The 22,202-nt window shown below is 38.6% G+C and overlaps 1 protein-coding gene across 6 annotated transcripts in view; it reads left to right on the forward strand.

The window, feature by feature from the left end:
* The window catches only part of bcas3 (BCAS3 microtubule associated cell migration factor), a 207,852-nt gene that overhangs the window by 19,048 nt on the left and 166,602 nt on the right, over window positions 1–22,202 (forward strand). For all 6 annotated transcript variants that reach the window (XM_053506832.1, XM_053506834.1, XM_053506833.1 and 3 more), the window contains exons 7-13: window positions 111–183; window positions 10,362–10,469; window positions 10,608–10,684; window positions 12,160–12,236; window positions 12,767–12,850; window positions 15,551–15,721; window positions 20,057–20,150. In XM_053506832.1, coding sequence (XP_053362807.1) covers window positions 111–183; window positions 10,362–10,469; window positions 10,608–10,684; window positions 12,160–12,236; window positions 12,767–12,850; window positions 15,551–15,721; window positions 20,057–20,150 — 684 coding nt within the window. The remainder of the gene's footprint in view (window positions 1–110; window positions 184–10,361; window positions 10,470–10,607; window positions 10,685–12,159; window positions 12,237–12,766; window positions 12,851–15,550; window positions 15,722–20,056; window positions 20,151–22,202) is intronic.

A 22,202-nucleotide genomic window follows, 5' to 3' on the forward strand; every position in this document is an offset into this window, starting at 1 on the left:
GGGTGGCTCTGGCTGACTGACAAGATGCCTCATATGCACATGGCGTATGAATGTCTCTCTTTGTGCAGGGCAGCAGTTCATGTTCTTTCCTCTGTCCCTTTTTGCTGCAGGTCGTCTGAACACTGACAGTTTCGCAGAGAAGCGGCCCCTCCTGGGTGTTTGCAAGAGCACGGGCTCCTCGGGGTGAGTGCTAAACAATGACATCACGTCCTTGCTGTGCTCACATGCTGCTGATACATTTTATTAAAGCCGTGTTTTCCTCACATGCACACACATGACAGTCCCTGCCTCACTATTCAGGTCTAATTACTGGAAAATAAAAACACTGTTCATTGTAATGGAAACTATTTAAAATCAAGCTGTTTTTTATGGCTTCTTTTTCCAGGTAAAACTTGGCTTAGGCGTCACCTGATCCACGTATATCTGATGTGGCACAGGTTATACGCCGGACCCCCTTCCTGACGCAAACCCCCCCAATTTATCTGAGACAATTTAATATCAGGCTTGATGAATAAAGCTCTGCTGAGGCTACATAGTCGTTAATTTATGATAAGCGTGTGTGATATGCATCTGCTGTACAGCTTGTGAAACCTGAGCGTATACGCTTTAAACTCGTGCAGCGCAAAGTTAACCGCATTTGTTAATGGAATGTTCCGTAGTTGTCCGGTTTATGACACCCCCCCCCTCCACCCCAGCATGCTGAAGGAACCCAAGTGATAGCCTTCCTTCTGTGTGACATTTAGACGTTATGAGGCCCAAATCTCAGCCATGCTCGAAGACATGTAATTTTCAGTACGTAACAAGCTGCATCAAAGGTCTCCTCACTGTTCTGATGGCCCAAACTGTGCACAACCAGTGGTGTAACTGACTAGTCCAGGCCCTCTGGAGCCAGCTGCTCAAAGGCCAGCTTGCTGCTGCCACCCGAGGCAACGTCTACTACCTTTGTCACACAGTCGTCTCCACTGTAAATGATCTTAACTTAATATTTCCTCCTCTGGAAATAGACAGTTTTCAGCTTGCTTTGATGGGGGGACCACCACAGTGTTTCCATGACCTCAGTGCTCTACAGGCATTCTCTCATTCTCTCTCTCTCTCTCTCTCTCTCTCTCCCCCTCTCTCACACTCCTTGTTTTGCTCTGAGGGTTTGCGTTTGACCCCCACTGATGGTTAGGCTAACGATGAAAACCTGCCTCTTCTTAAAATGCGTATATATCACACTCTACAGCTGAGTTGCGCGGCCACTGCTACGTTATTCACTGCGAGGGTCTGGTAAATACTTATAAATTCAACAATTTTTCCTTATTCTCCAAAAGTATAGTTTTGTATTATTTCCTTAAAGAATTTCCTATCCCAGTCACCTCACTTCAAATGAAATAGTTTATAAACCAAAGGCTTCACAATTTTTAGGATATCATCATCTAGAAATAACAGCTTTTGTCAACCACGAGAGTGCATTCTGTCTTGACACTTAAATGGAAAGCACATTGGAGAGTTGGCTGAAATAGCGTTGCTGGTTTAGAAGTTGGTTCAGACAGCTTTAGGCTTAGATTACAAGATTTGCAAATTAAAGGAAAACCAGAAAAGGGAAAAAGCATGTGTGCCGAATCCTTCGCGGACGAATTCCAACCAGGCACACTCAACATAACTTTATCAATGGAAAGGATTATGCCTTAAGCCCAAACATTGCATGGCTGTAGTGATTTTCCTGACAGAAAAATACATACGCTACACTTCATGCTGTGCACCCGTGCCAGCGGAGCCTGCAAATTAGCACGGAATGCTTGTACTAGTCAGTTACTGGTGAAACCCTGCTTGAATCTGGAAGGGATTTGAGCTTCCAACATCATTATAGGTGCAGCGGTTTTTTAATTAATTAATTTATTTTATACAGTTTACCTGTTTAAGATACTACTATTCTGTCATAAACAAACATGTAAGAAATCTGTGTTTTACTTGTTTGTCGTGTTGCTTTTTTTGGGTGGAGAGGTTAAAAGTTCAGTGTTGAGAAAGCCTGCTTTTGTTCTTTGACATGTGTAGAAATTAAGTTGTTTTGCAAGCAGAAAACAGTACCCTCCCAACTGCTCCTTTTCCCTCAACTCACCACATCTCTTGAGAGAGGATGTGGGCATGGTTTTCCACTAATGCAGTCCTCCGTCATTGCGGATATTAGAACTGGGTCTCTTTCAGAGTTTGGGGCTCAGCTTCTGCTCCTCTCCTCTACAGCATCAAGCTCTGATTTTTGGACTCCTCTCTGTCTTTGGGACACTGGCAGATCTTCAGCACTTCACTCACTATCTGCCTTCTGAGAACAGCACTGAGCCAGATGCTCAGCTCAACAACTCCTATTCAAATACCCTACAACACGTGGGCAGCCACACAAAGCACAATGTTATCACAAGGATCAGAACTGTTATTAGGATGGCTCTAATTGTCCTCACCCAGTGTGACATTGCAATGGGTAAGCACAATTAGCATCTAGGCATTAGGCCCGTAAACTCCTGCTGTCACCTAATGCTTGGTTATTAATTATACATCTGAGGAATGGAGGAAATCTATTTTGCTCACAACATCTATTTTTAAAGAGACTCAGTGAAAACCGTTGTACTGTTAAGCTGTACTTTTTATTCTAAACCTTTGATGCGAGATATCCCATCTAAAGTGTATTAAATGATAAATCTCTCGAGTGTTTGAGAGACAGCGGATTAAGAGGATTTTGGAAGCGATGCTTTTAAACTGCTTGAGCTGAATTATGCTCTCACACCCCAGAACCGTGGATCAGACAGAGCAGCTACTGAAACTGTTTAATCTTTTTCATATTAGGTTTACTTTTTCTTGAATTGCCAGAGCAGTGAGTAATAAAAGTGACAAAATGACACAACATGAAACGAACTATACTGTTATATAGTCATTATTCTTTTTTTTTTTTTTACACCTTGAACATATGTCAGACTGCATGTGCACAGTTTCGGTTTAGCAGCTATAGAAACAGTGGTTGGACAAAGTTAGCCTTCTGTCTCCTTTTTTTGCCTCAGTTAATCTATAATATTTAATTAATTTTATGAGCATTTCTCTTGAAATGCTGTGGAATTCTGTGATGTCGTCTAGTTTAGAAGTCCTGTATTGAAAGTAATGCAAAAGTGGGTGAAATAGTGGGTTTTGTTATTGCGAGCGCCAAGGGTGGCACAACCAGTTATCTCAAAATTAATTCATTTATAATTTTTTTTTAAAGGGACAATTAGTTTTTCTCATAAGGGCCAGGTAGGTTTAAATCACTTTTTCTTTAATAAATTAAATTATCATTTATCATCATTATCATCAAATTGCATTTTGTATTTACACAGGTTATCTTTGTGTAACATGAAAATTAGTTTGATGATCATTTAAGTGTGATAAATATGCCAAAAAAAAAAAATCAGATAATGATACGAATGCCTTTTCACAGAAAAGTCATTCAAATCACACGTTGTCAACCATGAGAGTGTATTCCAGGAGAAGATGACAGTATGAATGACCTATTAATGTTAATTACATATGCAAGGAGTTAATTGTAAAGTGATAAACATTAATAACAAGATGCATATCTCTAAAAAGAGATACTTTTAGCAACAAAAAAAAACAGTTCTGTAATCAAATGTTAATAAACTGTATATTTTTACACATCGAAGACATTTGGGTTTAAGATCAAAAGACTTTGTGGTTACAAAGGTAAACTATTATGATGATGTCAGTGGGAGAACAGGAAACCATTGCAAAAGCTTTTGGTTGCTAAACCTGGCACGGCTGATAATTATTAATGGTCCTCTGGCCATCACTCGCCAGCCAAGTGCCCACATGCCGATTGGGTACTGTCTCTGAACCCGCATGTGAACATTTTCGTGTCTTTTCATTTTTTTCTGTCTCCCTTTTTTCCATAAAACTACTCTTTTCTGTGTAAAACCCTGCCTCATGTCTGTGTTGCGCTCTCTCAAAGATCTTACAATCATCTGTTCAATTGGTAAATACTAGCTATTAAATGATTGGATCAATTTTACTTTTGTCCACTGGATCTCAAATAGGCTGAGTAAGGGGTACTTACTAGGGGTACTTATTGGCTCTCTATTTCATACATAGTAAAGCATTTTACCAAGTAAAGATGAGAATTTTTGAGGAATCTGTAATCAGAATGACTTTAATCGGATTGAAGAAATATTGTCCATTTAAATGCAGCCACAGTTGTACACACACTGTTACTCGTATACTGTTACACATACACTGTTCACCTCTCAAAGGAGTTTAAATGTGATGTGGTACTTACTGTACCTCACTTTCACCCATCCCTTTGTTCTTACTTGCAGTTTCGTTTCTTCCGAGTGCACGTTTGGTCATTTGTGGTTTTAAAGTAATTTGAGATATGGGCCACTGTTATGAGCCATTGATGGATATGGCATGCACAGTCTTTTCCTTTTGAAATTAGGCGGAAGATAAGCACATTTCTTCTCCCTGAAAATAAAAAAAATAATTGGAAGGTACAGACCAGGTGCACAGGACATGTCAGATCAGCATCGTATAGTGGACTGTGCATAATTCAACATCTCTAAGGACACGAAAGTCCAAACCTTTGAAGTGTATCTTTTTTTTTATTACACTTGTGTTAAAGGGTTTTCCATCAGAAGGTTGTTTCATATCTTTCCTATTAATAGCCGAAGAGGTTAAGCAGCAGGGATGTTTTTTTTTTTTTTTAACCATTTTTCACCTGTCTTTTTTTAAAAACCCTCTCTGTGTTATCTTTAGATTATCACATGATATGTGTAGGTGTTAAATCAGGATTAGCTTTGTTGCGCTATATTTAAATGTCTTTTATGTGATTTATCTGTCTGACTTAAGTTGAAGATGAAATGAGAGCCTGCTTTTTAACCTTTAAATGTCTTTTGCTTCTCAGGAAAGTTGTGGGGTCTTCACACTTACGATAAATATTTATTATCCTTACTCTGCTTTATGCTAATGTGATTGCATGGTACTTCAGCAATGACACTTGTCAATAAAGAATACAGGGTAGAACCCAGTGAAAGTAGAGGAAATGTATTTCGGGAAGACGTAGAGCTGTGGTTGAACTTTTTACCCTAATTACTTTCCTGCTTATGCCCTTGGCGTGCTGAAATCAAAGGTTTCCCTCAGGCCTCAAGAATTTTGTGATGTGGGGAGCGTTTGTTGTATACTGAAGCTTAGCTTGAGAGAGACAGGAGGATACACGGCGCATTAAAAAGTGTAATAAATTCTTTTTTTTCTTTTTCAATTAAAAAAAAAAATTGAAAAAATTTATTTCTTCTTTGCTGTACATACCTTTTATTTAAAAATGAATTTGAACTAGCTCAAGGTAGAGCTGAAGGACCTATTTCTAGACAAATATCTGTAAAAAGAAAAATGGATGTTCACATATTAAAGGAGTAGATGTTCCCGGGAAAATGGCATCTGTTAAAATAAAAAAAAAAAATTAAAAACTGCACGATTAAGAACTTATTTATTACATAGATTCAATAGCACACTCATAAATGGGTTTTAATAAATGTGCAGCGACATCTGCTGAATTTTAAAATGGCAAATTTTAAGTTTTTTTCTGGGTTAATTATTATTATTATTTTTAAATGATATAAGCGTGTTTTTCATTAAAGATTTAAAATAGCATATCTTCTCTTCCCGTGGTCAGACTGTGGAGAAACAAATCCTGTATGTTACCTCAAGCTTGGCCAAAATAATTTTAATGGAACGGTAAAATTCGTTCCATTTTTTTATTTTCACTTTTATGTGATGCATGCACAAACAGACAGAAAAAAAATCCAAAAACCTTCTTGATGTGTTCTACTACTCATCTTATGTCTGCCTAAAGAATTTTGACGCAAATATCTATAATGTACAGACACATCAATTATATGGTTTTATTATATGTATATATTATTGTGTCAGTGTAAGAATAATTTATTTACGAGTTTGTGTAAGATACTGTTTCCAGTGGCCGGATATGTTAGGATTTGGTACAAGGCTTTTGATTGTCTCCTTTTGTGTATTCAGACCATAAAGGTCAGTTTGTTCTCCATTAGGCATGTAGACTGTGTTTTAAGAATTTGTCTGGCAGCTAAATTTATTTGATGGAAAATCTCTTAATTTCCAGACTTCCATGTTTTATGGACCATTTCACTCAGGTTAATAAAGCTATGGATTACAAGCCTTCTCTAGAACATGATTGGTTTGGAGATCCGTGTGCACATCCAGTGGAAATTAAAATAACAGTTGCAAAGTTTATTGCCATGTGATGAAATAGTCAGCATCTTCTATAATGATCATTGTCAACCAACGTGTTGCTAAAATTAAGGCGAAACCACAGCTGTAAAATCGGGACTGTTGAGCAGTGATATTTCCCATCTGGTACTGTTACAGTGCGGAACAAGAAGAGTACAGAATACATTTTATTAATGTGAAGTGTAATGCGTTTTGCAGGACTGCTCCGTGGCTATTTTGTGGGATTACACTTGATGATTAACTAAGTGATTTGGGATAGTGTAAGGGCTGCATGATGTGGACAAAATAGTTTATTATGATGTGTTTGGTTTAGCATATTATTTTGTAATATAGTATGATCATGTTAGGCAAGAGTAAAGAATGGTCTCTATTCATTTTTAAATGATCCATATGTTTTTTTATGTACATTATGTATGGATAAATGTATGGACAGCAGAACTCTGCCAAAATACAATTTTGTCAGGTTTAGTATCTTACTTGTGTACTTGTTTACACTAAGTAGTACTTCTTTTGTTGTCAGCTAAATACACTCCCTGTTTGGTAATTTAAGAGTGAATAACAGATGAGAAATAAGGTAAAGTTTTTCTCTTAAAACAATTCCAGTGCGTATACAGAAGGACTAGCAATGTTTCATTAAAATTTCTCCAACCAGTTTTGGGTGATGGCTGGACAAACTGACTAGACAGACATACAGACAGAAAATTTTCTGAGACTTGTTTTGGGTGTACTAAAAGGGAAAGATTTCATTGAAGAATCGAGTTCAGTTAACTAAGATATAGTCAACAAGTGACAGGGTTGTGTGTGTGTGTGTGTGTGTGTGTGTGTGTGTGTGTAAAAACCCTGTCACTACTGTATATTGTTTACAGTTTTGGAGTGGCTCTGACCCATCACTCTCCTGTGCTGGAAGCAGGAAAAACGGGAATGCATAATGATTTGAATGCTTATGATGGAATACTGATTGTTGGACTATTGGGTCAAACTTTAAAACCGTAGCTCTTGTGGGATGTTTGAGCGAAGGCTGGCCCATGTAGTCCTATCCAGTTGAAGAACTACTGTAGTTCAAATTGCTTAAGAGGTTTTACGCTGGTTCAGATAGAGAGTAATCCGAACATACAGTGCGTTGCTGTTTTCATGGCAGAAGGGAGGACTACTCAATATTAGGCAGAAGGTAATAATTTTTTGACTGATCGATGTATGTGAACTGCATTAGTAGAACATTTTTTATCAGCCATAAAGACCTGACCTCAATCATCCGAGAGGTCAGAATTCTCAAAGGACATAATAAAATTGTCGAAGGTTTTAGGCAACTTGCAGTTTTCTTTAATGTAAATATTGCAATGCTTCATTTGGCAATAAGACTGTATATCATATAGAGTATTAATGGATCTTGTATGCATTATAATATTTTGCAACTCCTAATGAAACTTAAAAAATTCATCAAGTCTGATTAGATCCTATTTCCATAACTCACACTTGTAAAAATTTTTTGCTCTGGGTTGCTGTATTGTATTGAAGATTGCTGGTAAAAAAAAAGAAAACAGAAAACTGCAAAAGATGCATGGAAAAAGGGCAGGTCTCAGTTTAATGGATCATATTTACTTAAACCTGCCCTTTGTTGAAGAAAACATCGATTTGACATTGATAAAATGGGATCACAAAAATCGTAGACAAGGGCATTATATTGGTGCTCAATATCACCTACATGTGTGCAGAACTGAAGCTTTGATATAATTTTATCAAGGTAATTGAAATTTACGGTCACTCTTGAATCGAGCTCTAGATTTTCAGTGAGAGGAAATTGTATTATAGATGACAGTGCATTGCTTCCATTAGATGCAGGCCATTAGTTCTCATCCAAAAAGGTAATTGAAGTGACCAATATGATGATTTTTTTTTCATGGCTATCACTGCCTCATTAATCAATCTGGAAGCATATCATTTGTGTCAAATTGGCTCTAAAAAGCTTTAAATTGGATTGATCTGGTCCAGATAATGCTGAAATCAATGAATAGTGGCTATAAGACATGTTTGAGAAGTTAAATGCCACTATTAATCTCAGAATCTGAATCCAGAGTGTTTTCTGCTGTAATAATAACGGCTCCTCATCTCATTTCTACCCTAGTGATTAAACGCTGCAAGCCTAAAAGGAGCATCAAAGCAACATAAGAAAAACAAGCAGTAACTTTTCCAGATGCTGTCTTACATTTACAGTAACACACTCTAAAGCTGTTGCTGAAACGTGTTCGCTCGCTTCGCTCTTATGTGCTCATTTAGTTGCTATAAAGAGTGTAAAGCAGACTACACTGACACGCACTCGCACAAACACATGCAGCTTGATTTCTGTCTCTTTTATAGGCCAGGCGATGCTGCGAGGGCTCCTCTAGCGCCAGGGCTTTAGCAGATTCTTCCGGCTGTGGCCTGTGAATCCATCTGTGCTGGAGTTGGCTGCCGGGCATGGCAGCGCGCAGACTCGTTCATGTCTGTGGTTGCTGCCACAGCTCTCAGAATCATGGCGCTTACACGCATACTGTAATCCAGTCCTGGACGGGTTTTTATCTTAAGTGTAGAAAGCTGAATACATCCAGTTCAGCATGAAATCAGGGCTGCTGTATCCTTGCCAGTTTCCTTAAAAAGGACTGGATGGAGTGCCAGACCACAGTCGACCGTTCAAGAAATACAACAAAAGTCTAAGAGGTACCTTCAGTGTCTCAGCCCATAGGGTGACCCAAGGTCTGCCATTTACTTTTGTGTAATTGTGTGACGGCCAGTACACATAGCGAACCGGAACATTACTCAGCCACAGTATCACAATGATGAGGACAAGTGGGTCAGACACGTCTATTTTCAGCCGTAACAAAATGTTCCGTTTGTGTCTCATCACGGCTCCTTTTCTGTTGGTTGGCACATTTAAGAAATTTCTGGTTTATGAAGCGCAGTGTATTCGAGGTCCTCATCGTTTTTCATTTAGTCCTCTTTGCTTCATATTTGACAGTTTGCGGCTGCCGTGATGCGCTAATATGTGTGCGTTTTAAAGCTCGCCAGTGTTGCAGCCACACTGTGTCATCTGTTCATTACATCTGCGTAGTTTATGCTAAGAGGGGGGATTCCGGGGAGATTTGTCCCCTTTTGACCCCAATTTGGTCATATGACAGTATGCCTCCCTCTATCACACAATAACTACCATCCAGATTCTTTCCAAAGGTCAGGATAAGCAAAAATATGACTGCATGGTTGCAAGATACCTTTTAATGCTTTATGGCTTTAAATATGGGAATTTAAGTTGTTTTCAATCAAATTAGTTTGCATTGCTTTGGCCCGTTTCCATTATACGAAAAACATTCAGACTGAAAGGCATTTTTCGCTCTTCCTTAAGGATCAGGACTATGATAACACCACCCTTGGATTTCACATGCAATTGCAAAATTGTACGTCTATCGACTCTTTTCTGTGATTCATGATCAAATCACTTTTTAGCAAGGAAGCAGGCATACTGTTCAGTTAAGTGGGACACATATCAAAATCATTAGTGGGTGCATTCAGAGCCAATTATTTTGTCGGTGAATCACTAGTTATTGGATTTCTTTATTTACGGAGACAATAAGATCAGTCAATCTGCATCCTCATTTCTCTGTTCTGCATTTTAACCTGACCTTTTCTCACTCACGGCTTAATCCGAGTACTCCGATGCAAGGCAGAGATGAGTTATACAGAGCAAAAGAGATTATTTTGCATGATCAGAAACATCCCACCGAGCTGACGGCTTGATACAGCAGACCGAGCAGTGCCAGTGAGGTTGGTGAACTTTTAATGAGGATTTATGTCCAACATCCTCTGTGCCAGCAGCCACTTTTTATTTCCCAAGACTTATGCTGATGTGTGACTTGACAAAGCATTTAATGTCAGATTTTAGGAAGGAAATGGCTGCAACACATTTGGGAAAAACACTGATGCAATTTAAAACGAGAAACTGGTTCTCCATGGGATTCTTTAGCTTTCAATGCGTTTCAGATGCATTCCAATGATGACTGATGTATTTGTGATTTCGGCTTTGTTTATAATTACTGCCATGTGTGTATGTTTTTTTACAGGACCAGCCCGCCGTACTGCTGTGTGGACCTGTATTCTCTAAGGACGGGAGAGATGGTCAAGTCAATTCAGTTTAAAACGCCTATTTATGATCTACACTGTAACAAAAGGTATTCTGTTGGTGCAATTTATAACTTCCAGTTAAATTTTTACTTCTGTGTTGGGGGTGTTTGTAATGTAGAGATAAAGATCTGTTCCAGTTATCTGTATGTACTGGTAATGGATTTGTTCTATATCTTAAATTGCAGGATTCTTGTCATCAGTCTTCAAGAAAAGATTGCCGCCTTTGACAGCTGCACTTTTACAAAAAAATTCTTTGTCACAAGTAAGTAAACATTGTTTTTGGTTACCCTTTTCATCGAATGCTTGCATCCTAAACCACAGGCTCTTCAGTTTTGATTAATCCCTTACACGCCATGACATCATAAAAAAGCACTCGCCTTGTCTTCTGTTGCATAAATCTGCGCAATCTCATCTACACACGTGCAATCAGGGGCCTGGAGACATTTTACCTTGTCACTCTGCGCAGCTACAGTCTCAGCTCGATAGGCTGGTAATCACTCACCATGGTCGTTACACGAAAAACACTTGTATGCTCTTTTAAGTCTGTCCCTTCCCAGCACCTAACACTCTTTTGCTTCTATAGTAAGGGCCATTGTGTCCTCTGAAGTCTATATCACAATCCGAAACCAGGCCTTCTATCTCCACTTAAGCAATCGTCTGTTGTAAATTGCCATTAGCGTAGTTTTAATGGCTCTCATTGTCTGTCTGCTTTCCCAGTCCACGTCTGTGCCACAGGAAATGACCGCGGTCAATAACCCCTTACATCGTTAATCTTTCTTCTAAAGCTTCTTCATCATAAAAAAAAAAATCAAGACTAGACATGTTTGTTTTTGAAAGCGATTATGAGAAGTCATAAAACAGAACAATATTTTCCATCACACTGTCAGCTCCTTCTCCATTTGTAACGGAAGCCGCACTCAGTGATCATCCAAGTCTTGCTAGAGATAAATATGAGGTCTAAGAACAATAGTGAAAGTAGTTTAGTTCCTGCACACAAGGATTGTTAAACACGTTATCTTGTAACATTGGCTCCCTCTGCACAGAAAGTTTCTCATCACTCTCTGCCTGTGGTTTACAGTAAATTGAATTCATCACGTCTTTATATCTGGGTTCCTTGCACCAAATTATTGCCCCAAAAAACTTTATCTGCACTCTCATAGACCAATTTAGTGTTGGCGAGCTTCTGGCATCCCAGAGGGATATATTGGAATAGAAATGTATTCACAGAAATGTTTGCTGCTTATCATTTATTCACAAAAAACATTGTCACTTTAGGTCATATATTATAATGGATAAGATTAGATTAGATTAATAAGGTGTGTACATGTACTATCCTATGCAGACGTTTTTTGGCCCGTCTGCATGGTGCCTGTGTTTCTTATATGACTCTCAGGGGTCAAACTGTCTGGTGGTTAATAAGCTTAGGAGCCATCTTGCAGTCAGTAAATGTCATAGACATCAATTTCAATTGACACAAATTGGACCTTGTATCCTCAAGTGTGAAGATCATACCTAATAAATACTGTGCAAAATACAGTAAATGCATTCCAGTCCATCGTTCATTTTAAAGTAGCAACTGGAAACATTAGCTTCCCTGAATTCTTTTGAAAATATTAAAGATATAAAACCTATAAAACTTAATATAAATCGTTTCTTAATCTAAAATATCTTCTTTAAGGGTGTAAGTGTGGTTTAATTCTAATAAAATTGTGTAATGTTCATGTTTCTGTCCTGCAGGCTGCTATCCTTGTCCTGGTCCCAACCTCAACCCCATAGCATTAGGAAGCCGATGGCTGGCCTACGCTGAAAACAAGGTGGAAAACATAAACAGACGGATTTTCCTCTCATTTAAAATTTTGTGGATGCTTAAATTATTACAAGGATGAAGCACTAAAACAATGTATAAAACGCCAAATCTTTTCATTCATTTAAACACATTTTATTTAAACAGTTAACTTAAACCCACCTTTATTGTGGAACGGCTTTTTAAAAATATTTTCTGATTTGGTGCAAGGCCATTTAAAGAAACAATGTTAACGATGTCATTGTACGATTCAGGTTAGACATTTTTTACATTTTTTAATCTGAACAGATGGGCCGATGTGTCTGGTGTAGCGTAATGAATTTTGGCCAGCAGCGTGTGAGTTTTTTTTCCTAAAATGTTGAACGGGGCAGAATGTCTGGAGACGGTGATGTTTAGAAGGGATTAAGGGTTCAGGGATGTCCTAATGACCCTCCTCATCCTTTCTGCATTACTGTGGAGTAATAAGAAGTGTGTGTGTGTGTGTGTGTGTGTGTGTGTGTATATGTGTGTGTGTGTGTGTGTGCGCGTGCTTGTTTGCAGCTGATCCGGTGTCATCAGTCCCGTGGCGGGGCATGTGGAGATAATTCCCAGTCCTACACTGCTACTGTCATCAGCGCTGCAAAAGTGAGTAGATGTTTCCAACTTTATTTTAGTGCAAGACACACAGAAGTGTAGAAGTGTGTATGCATTGTTCACACATTGTGGTTGGATTATATTTGAAAGACATAAATGAAATTAAATGAAATTTTATTTGATGTATCAATTACTTATATAAAATAATAAAGAAAAAAAAGTCTGGTATAAAAATGCAGCTTGAGGCCTAAAGACTAAACCCAAAGAGTTTGTTTTTGGTTATTAACGTTACTAGAAAACTCCTATAAAATTCTACTAATAGTCATAAAATATTTTATTACAGTGCAGTCAGTCTTGCTATATAAATATCACAGGCTTGCCCTGTAACTGATAAATGTCATTTCCAGATGGATGTCTTGTTGTGCCCAGTGCTTCCTTTCATTCTTTGTCTTTTGTGTTATTAAAGTATTTCTATTTGAACTTCCATTGTGAACAGGGCATGTCCATTTTTTTTTTTAATTTTATCTGGATGCTATATTTGGTTGATAGTGTTTTCAGAATGTGCTTTGTCCTTACAATGACACCCTTTTTAATAATGTGAATCATCATTCTCTAACAATTTCTCATTTTAATCTATTTCTATTTTTTTTTCTTTTTCTGAACACACATTAATAGAGAGATATAGGAGTGAGCTGATAAAAAAAAAACCCAAAAAAACCCAATAGTATTTAGTTGGCCAAAATACATTTAACTCTGTGGAATATTTGTGGTTTTTAATGCCTGTATGTTTAAGGCTTGATCCTGGACTTTTTATTTTACCTAATATGATACCGTTTTTAATATCTTGTTTATAGTCTAATGCAGCAGTTATATATATATAAATATATATATATATATATATATATATATATATATATATATATTTTTTTTTTTTATTATTTTTTTTACAGGACAGTGCAGTCAGTTTACCGTAGTCCATGTTCTAATTCCGATATAATCCTCCTCTGATACACTCCCCAGTGCATCTGGTTTTAGGCTCCTCTCCCCAGCAGGTTAATTGATTTATTAAGCCCACATCTGTATTCCCAGGCCGGCCCACTATCCTCCCTAACGAGCTCTAACGGCTTACGTGAGAGAAGCACCATTAGCCCTAATGGTGGCATACATCAAAAGGAGCGCCCTAAAGGTTAGCAGGGAGGAAAACATGGTTAAAAAAGGCCTGATGCGTAGACGGGGCCGTCTGCAGATGGAGCCGTGATTTATAACCGTCTTCTCTGCTCTGACATGCCGTCCCTGCGCTGAGTGGCTCTGAGTGCGGCTGTCGAGGGGCCAGGGGGCTATCTCCCATCAGTCCTGTAACTCAATCACAGTGCCAGGAGAGGGGGATTGCCACGCTTTGGGAAGGGGGGCAGTGGGGACATGGAGGAAAATTGAATTCTGACAGAGCACAGACTGTGTAAATGAGCGGGATGGGACTGGGAGAGCAATGCTGTCGCGACAGCCACAGGACAGTGTTTGAGGTGACTCTAGTAGTGGCTCCAATGTTTGGTGTCTGTGTCAAGCTGAGCAGTCATGTACTTGTGGTAAATGGATAGCACGGCTTAAGTGGAGTCTCTTGCTAGTTTCTCACTTGATGTAGTACCGAACTGCTCGCTCTGTGTGTGTGCGCGCTGTCTAGGCCCCTGAAGAGCTTAATCAAGCATTCAGGCCGAGCAGCAACGTCAATACCTTGTGGCGCCTGTGTTTGTTGGGCCCTCCGGATAGTGCTCTGACAAGCCCACTAACAGACTGTGTGTAAATTGCCTTGGCCCATCAATTATTAAGAGAAGCGTTTGCCGCCTAATTGATCAACGCTAATGTGTTTTCTAATCACTGCAGTTTGAGTTTTTAGTGCTAATCCAAACAGTCAGCATTGATCAAGGCGCGGGTCAGCAGGGGTAGGTGGTGGCAGATCCTATTCCTGACTCCTGCTGTCCCAGCATTTTCTTATCTCTCTGTTGCTCAGATTGCTAAGCTAACATACTCGACCAGTGCATTCGCACGCCACGTGTCTGGATGATGTCTCATAAACAACATGTTTATCTTTACCAGAATTTGCACAACCAGAAATGCCTATAATTTGTCATTTGTTGCATTATTTGTTAAGGGAAAAAAAGGTGTAAGAAAATTTGAATTGGACTACTTAATAGCTGAAAGCTGGTAGTAGCTATTCAAGTAGCAGCTAAAGCTGAAACCAAACCAGGAAGTAATTCAGTACCTCCTTAGGTACAAGAAAAAAGTTTATGTATGTTTGGCGTAAAAGAAGATAACTGTGGTATGAATTTAGTAAGTGAACGATAAAAGTAATTTTTTTGATTATTTATTATTTAAATTCATGTCTTTATCGAACCAAAACTTTTGTCCTTTCCAGGAAGAACAAAAAAACTAGTTGCACTGGCAGCTTACTATAAATTATACCAGATTGTGGAATATCAAATCTCTGAAAACGTATATATATATATGTATGTAGAATATCTGCTTATGTGTATGGCATAATTATTCAAAGTTTTTTTTCTGTTCAACCTTCAAATAGGACATAACACATTTAATGTATGATTTACATGCATTTGTTCTCTTTTGCCAATTATTACTAGAAGGGTTATGAGCAGGAAATGAATTAAAGTTCATCAGCATTTGTTTGAAATTTCATAACGATTGCATCTTCAGTGTGGAAAACTTCACTGAGTGGTATGTTTTTTTCCCCCCCGTCAGACACTAAAGACAGGGCTGACTATGGTGGGTAAAGTAGTCACCCAACTTACAGGCACTCTGCCCTCCGGTGCCCCTGATGAAGAGGGCACGACCCACAGCAGCACTCGCCGCAGCCCTCACCAGCCTGGCGTGGTTACTGTCATAGACACACACACTGTGGGAGAGGGACAGGTATATATGAAAACACACACACTGTGCATTTTAACAACCATTATTTCTGTTAAATGTAACTATTTTGAAGAAAGTATATAATACTTTTAGAAACCTTTTATTCTTTTTACTCTACTTTTTTGTTGAAGTCTTTTACCTTGGACAAATAAATCGTAACCGTTTAATGTTTTTAACAGGTCAATTTTTTAAAGTTAATTTCAAAAGTGATACTTTTTTCATTATAAATCCTTTGTCATTGGAACACCAGCTTGTTTGGCAATGTTACACCTCTATTGTACACCTCAATGCTTCCACTTTACTGTTAACTTTACTTGGTGTCTCCACCAAACCCCAGCGGGTTCCCCTCAACTTACATTTTTGCTCAATGTACAAAGCAGTGTGCATCTTCAGTAGTTCCCTTCTGGATTTATCATTGCGAGATGAGTGCACAAAGAAGACAAGAAAACTAATGTGTGGAATTGTTTGTGTAATTTTATTTAGTCATACAGTATGTGGAAAAAGTGATTTATTATCTAATGTTTAGTTTTCATTGTAGGAAAAAAGATTGTTGACGGTTTGTCAACAAAGCTAACAGTGATACCAAGAGTCACTTTAACATTTAGGTAAAAAAAAAAATTTAGTTTATTGCACTAGTTTGACCTTGATGAAGGAACATCCTGAATCATTCTGTGTCTTTTAATAAATCCCTCTCAGCATTCTTTTTGTCTTGCACTGATTTGTCATCACTGTGTTATAAGGAAACAGACTCAGTAAGTGCAGGGTTTGTGCCAGGACAACGTCTGCCAGGCTTATGACACAATACCACTTCCTGTAGCTCGGCGCTCCTGGCACAAGGGCAGCTGTAGTGAGAGATGAGAGCCAGGTGAGCAGAGGTGAAAAGAAGACTGCTTGCACTCTGTCTCCTCTTTTTTTTCCCCGAAACCTGAGCGTGTCTGAAGATGAACGCCATTCCACCCGAGAAGAACATCATTTCATTTTTAGTCCCTCTGTTCTGGACAAGCACAAACTGCTCCCAGGTGTTCATCTATCACACAGGATCTCTTTAATGGAGTGTCAGCTTAACAGGCCAGTTTAAATGTTTGCAGTTCTCTCGTTCAAGGATTTTTACTCAGACAGAGGTTAAGTTGGAACAGATTTCTCCCATGTTCCCTCCCCCACCTCCCCCCACGCCGTGTTGATTTTGACCCATGTAAACAGCTCGTCTGGTTTCCTGGGCTGTTAAAAATCTGAAGGTTAAACGGTGTGTCCACAGAGGCTCGACCTCACACACTACACCCATTCGGAGGTGTGATTTATTCCGCTTACGCACGCCTCTCCTTTCACCAGAGTCAACACTTTTACCTCTTCTTCAGAAATCTGCAGAAAAAACGACACCATAAATAATCACTTCTAGAACCTGATGCAGATGAGACTCAACCTCACAATAAGTAGCCCACTTTGCCACACTTGTTTTCATAATGAAGACTTTTCGTATTTCTGTTCCTGGCACCCGTGTAAATGCTCGACAAATCGTGTTCCTTTGATCCACCAATGCAACGTGTAAGGACTAGAACACAAAGGGGTGTGCTGTCAGAGAGAAATAATCAACAATGGGAATGTGTGATCCCATTACCACATTAACCTTGATTATCTTAAATTGGTTTTTATTTCTCGATTTGTCAACAATTACAATTATTAATTTATCAAATAGCACAATTAAATTGTAACTATTTATAGTTATCTTTAATGTTGGGGAATGTAAATATTTCTTCTTATTATTATCTATTACTTATGTTATACATGGATCAGCCACAACATTAACAGGTGAGTAGCATTGATTATCAGTGATAATAAAAGTAAACTGTTGACAGGATTAGCACCCAAGTTTCATTTAAGCCTGTTGGGACTGGAGGTTCAAGATTGTTGACTCAGCTTCTAAATTCTCAATCCGATCGATCATCCTTGGGATGCCCTGGACAAATCAGTCCAATCCATGGAAGCCCCGCCCCACAATCCACAGCACCCATAGGATCCACCTCTGACGTCTTTCTGCCAGACATTACAGCACATCCTCAGAGGTCTTGTAGAGTCATGCCCTGAGGGATCAGAGCTTGTCCTGGCAGCACAAGGGGAACCTGCACAATATTTGGCATAAGGTTTTGGGTTTAAGTCTTATTACTAACTTGGACACATCATGTCCTTTACTTACCAGACTTTCTTTCTTGATCTCTTTTATCTGTACATATAATAAACCTGTAAATTTGGTGTCTCTGTACATTGAAGATACTTGCAAAAAAAATTTTAGGGGGATGTATGATACCTAAAAGACACATGAAAACTTCACGTAACATATAGGCTTTGTTTTATCGCAATTAGCTTACAGGAAGAAAATGTTTATCAATGTAAAATTTCAGTGGAAAATGCGCTTAAAAATATAATAAAAAAAAAATCTTGAAAAAATCATTAGTTCTTCTCAAAATTCAACAGTTGCCGTTGTACTTTTCCCCCCAATATGCACTTATGAGCGTGCAATTGAAATCTATTTATTAAATGCTATTTCACGCCTTCATTCCGGTAACACTTAAAAATTTTAGCTGCTTAATTAAAAGTTGGAAATTCTGTCAGAGCTGTTGCTATACAAAAATGAATGTACACAGTCTAACCAAATAGATTTAAGAATTCAGCAGCTCTTTGGTACAACTGTGCAATAATATACTGGCTAGGTACTAGAGTTTCTAACATCCTTCAGAGTTTTTTCCTTCTGCTGTTTTTCATCTCATTCCCTACAAAGTGCCTTTTTTCCTGCATAAATTTTTAGTCATACCTGAATCCCTGTAAAGCATTATCTGTTCTCTGGTATGAGACCTGTTTTCTGTCACTGGAGCATTTTTTTGTGAGTCTGAGCTAAAATGTCTCAGTTTGAAAGCAAGGCTGTTTTGTGTTTGGACTGGGATCTATTAAAATGAGCGGCATGCTCCTTAATGCAACACCCCGCAAGATTTATCACTCTTCTCTTTGGCCTCCTCATGTCTGGCCTTAGTTATAATCTCTTTCATGAGTCGACTTTCACAGAGGGCCACTGACTCTTGTGGAGCACCCCTCTGTCTCTCTGTCTGTCTCTGTCTGTCTGTCTGTCTCTCTCTCTCACTCACACAATTTAGCCTTCTTGCTCTTCTTTATCTTCTTTTCTGCCCCTTTTCTGTCTGCTTTCATTTTCCTTACTCCTCCTTTTCAATCTCAGAGGTCTTTTCTTCCCCCCTCCCCTGTAAGAACACATAAAGGATGAGTTACAGATCCATAGTGCTGCTCTTTTAACTCAGAGCTATTAATCTCTTTTGGGTATCTATTAGCAGAGAGACAGTCTAGAGTTTCCTTTTGCTGTGTGTGTGTTTTAACTCCTTCAACAGTTAATTTATTTTTTCGTTTTTCAGGCTCATAGCTATCATAGACGCACATCTGATATGCACATGAGCATGTGTGTGTTTGTTTGTTTAAGACTGATGCTTTATATTTCTATCCGGCATCACCGCTTAATGCCCAGTTTTGATTGGACAGAAGGTGTTTTTATAATTATTTGTATAATTAATTACTTAAATGTTATTTATATTATATAATAATTTAGTTTAACATCTTGGGGGGGGGGGACAGGAAGTTTAGATTAATGTATTTATTTTATTACATGTTATTATTGCTATAGAAACAACTTATACAGCATACACTTCATATACATGGTTAAAAAGCATGTAATTAATGATGTGATAAAGCTTGCTACAAGAATATATTTCGGTAGCATTTATGAACAGGGTCAGTTTTAGCACTTTTCGATGGTTATTAAAGCTGCAACATAATTGTTTCATAGGAAAATTTGTATTGTTAAGTGTATATTTTTTTTTATTATTATTATTTTATTATTATTTTTATAATTCATATAAAAATGTGATAATCTGAAAATTGCTGTGGTGTGACAGGAATAAGACATTTTCTGTTCTTCAGGGTATCAGTTTTGGTGTGGAAGCAGTGACTCCTCTTGACATGTCTGGCTACATCTCTCCTCTTATTCATCCATTATATTCCTGATGATGCAGGATGAATCTTTGTCTTTATGCGTTTAAGAAGCGTGCTGCTATTTGGTGGTAGAAACACGCAGGCCGATTATATTTGTGACCATATTTATCTTTGGTCATCTGAATGCAGTCAGGCTTTTCAGTATTTCAGTCTGATCTTTTGTCTGTATTACCGTATGTAACTAAACCGATTACATTACATCACTAAATGGTGTGCCAATAATTTTCTAGGTAAACCGAGTCTTGTTTTATTTTATGTCTTTAATTTTGGGTTTCTCGTGTGCATCTGTAGGTACTTGTGAGTGAAGACTCTGATGGTGAGGGAGTGGTCGCTCATTTTCCAGCTCATGATAAACCCATATCCTGTATGGCTTTCAACCCAAGTGGTAAGTGTACACAATTACAGTGCCTTTCTTAGCCAAAGCAAACTCCACATCTATTAACGTAACATCTCTGTGTTTACTCTCGATCCAAAGTGTTTGTGTGCGTATTGTGGACTTTGGAAATTAAGTTAAAATGCCAAAAAAGCACCATGTAGTACTAGCAATGACCATAAGACGCTTCACTTTCTAAATGTCATAAGATTTGCAGTGGCAAATGTGAGAGATGATTTAAGATGTGGTATATATTTTTATCTACCGTTGAAATTGACTGGCACCAGCCAATGAGTTGAAATGAGATTGTTGCCCTTGTGACACACAGTCTGATAGCACACTGACTGATCAGTTCATGTCTGTCCGTATGAAAGTGCTAACTAATCCCTGATGTGTGGATGAAGAGCTGCCAAAGCCCCCAAGCCCTGTCAGGTCCAGTTTCACCCCCTTGAAGATAAAAGGAAAATTGAAGTGATCACTCTGTTGAAGATGATGTGGTTTGAAGTTGATAATTTATTATGCATTTACTTCCGTGTGTCAAAACATGCTTTAGCCCACAGTGAGACAGAGGAATGACAGTCATCACATTAGATCTTACTGAGAGTATCATCATGTAGTGTAGCCCTGCCTTTGACCTGACCTTCCATGTAGCAGTTTTGTGCTCTTGCACATCATTGTGTGTTTGTCCTTCCGGAAATCCACTACAGTTAGTGTATTGTGCGCTGAGTGTCACAGGTAGAATGGCCAGTTAATAGGGAGGTGATGAAAGCTAGTGCTTGCTAGTGCCCTTAGAGGAATCTTTCAAATACCTGTCTTTATTAGTGCACTGTGGGAAACTCCATCGTACCACAGCTCATTTTCCATCTTCCACCACTGTTTAGCTGTCTCTCTTTTCTCATTACAGGTGCTTGTTAAACAATTCACTGCTTGCTTATGATGTGTTTTACTGGTGGGAAAAAAACAGTCACCTTTTTTTTGGGGGTCCCTTTTTTTTTTATGTATAGCTTACTCTTTAAGAGACCTTGTCACAAATCAACATTGCAAAACCCTTGATCCAGAGATCTACCTCCCTCAAATGGAATATTTGGCCCCCAATTTTGTAAATCCAGTGAGATTTTCACAAAGTTTGGCATGAGCTGCTGCAACAGGGCTTCAGGCTGATATAGAGCCCATGTGCTGTTTAGATTACAGTCATGTACTGCAAAATTTAGGATCAGCCTTGCATTTTGTAGCGTCTCTAGCCTGTGCCATGGGAAATGACGCTTTTTCATTTTAAAAAAAAAGTTATGCTGCTCTGTGCACCACTAGTGTCTGGTGTAAAGCTATTTTGATTACTGTGACAGCGTGTTGGACACAGCACAGCTGTGGTCTGATGTAAAATGGGCCTAAGAGTAGCTCCAAATCGAATAAAGCCTCATGAAATTTTCAAACAAATAATCTCATTCCACTTTCAGTGACTGCTTTTTCCTGGTCAGGATCACAGTGGATCTGGTTCACTGGGTGTGAGGCAGGAATACACCCTGGATAGGACACAAGGCTTTTATAGGACATCATGCACACATGTACAGTATGTACACAAGGGGAGATTTATCTTAGTCCCTTTGGGTACTGATATGTTTTTGAGAGGTTGGAGGAAAGTGGAAAACCCAGAGGAAACCCATGTAGATGCAGGGACAGCATGCGGTTCCAAACACATTGTAATTCAACCTCAGGTTACATAAGTATTAAACTTTATGGTTGGTCAAATTCTCCAGCAATGTGTGTGTGTTGGGGGGGTTACTTTGTACCTTTTTATGTGGATGCACAGATAAATGAAAGCTTTTATGCCAGATACTCTCCCCATCCCTATGCAGTGGCTTGATTTCATTGGGTGTAGATTTAAGGGTCTTGCCTAAGAACTCAACAGTGGTAACCGCGCCCAAACTCTGACCCTCCAGTCAGCAATCCAGAGCCTCAACCTACTCCCACTACTGCCCCAGCAATTATAGAACAGTGTAATATATTCAATTCAATTAAATTAAATTTTATTTATATATAATATAATTACATATTATATATTATGTA

The sequence above is a fragment of the Clarias gariepinus genome, chromosome 11, assembly GCF_024256425.1.
Source record: "Clarias gariepinus isolate MV-2021 ecotype Netherlands chromosome 11, CGAR_prim_01v2, whole genome shotgun sequence".
Lineage (NCBI taxonomy): Eukaryota > Metazoa > Chordata > Actinopteri > Siluriformes > Clariidae > Clarias > Clarias gariepinus.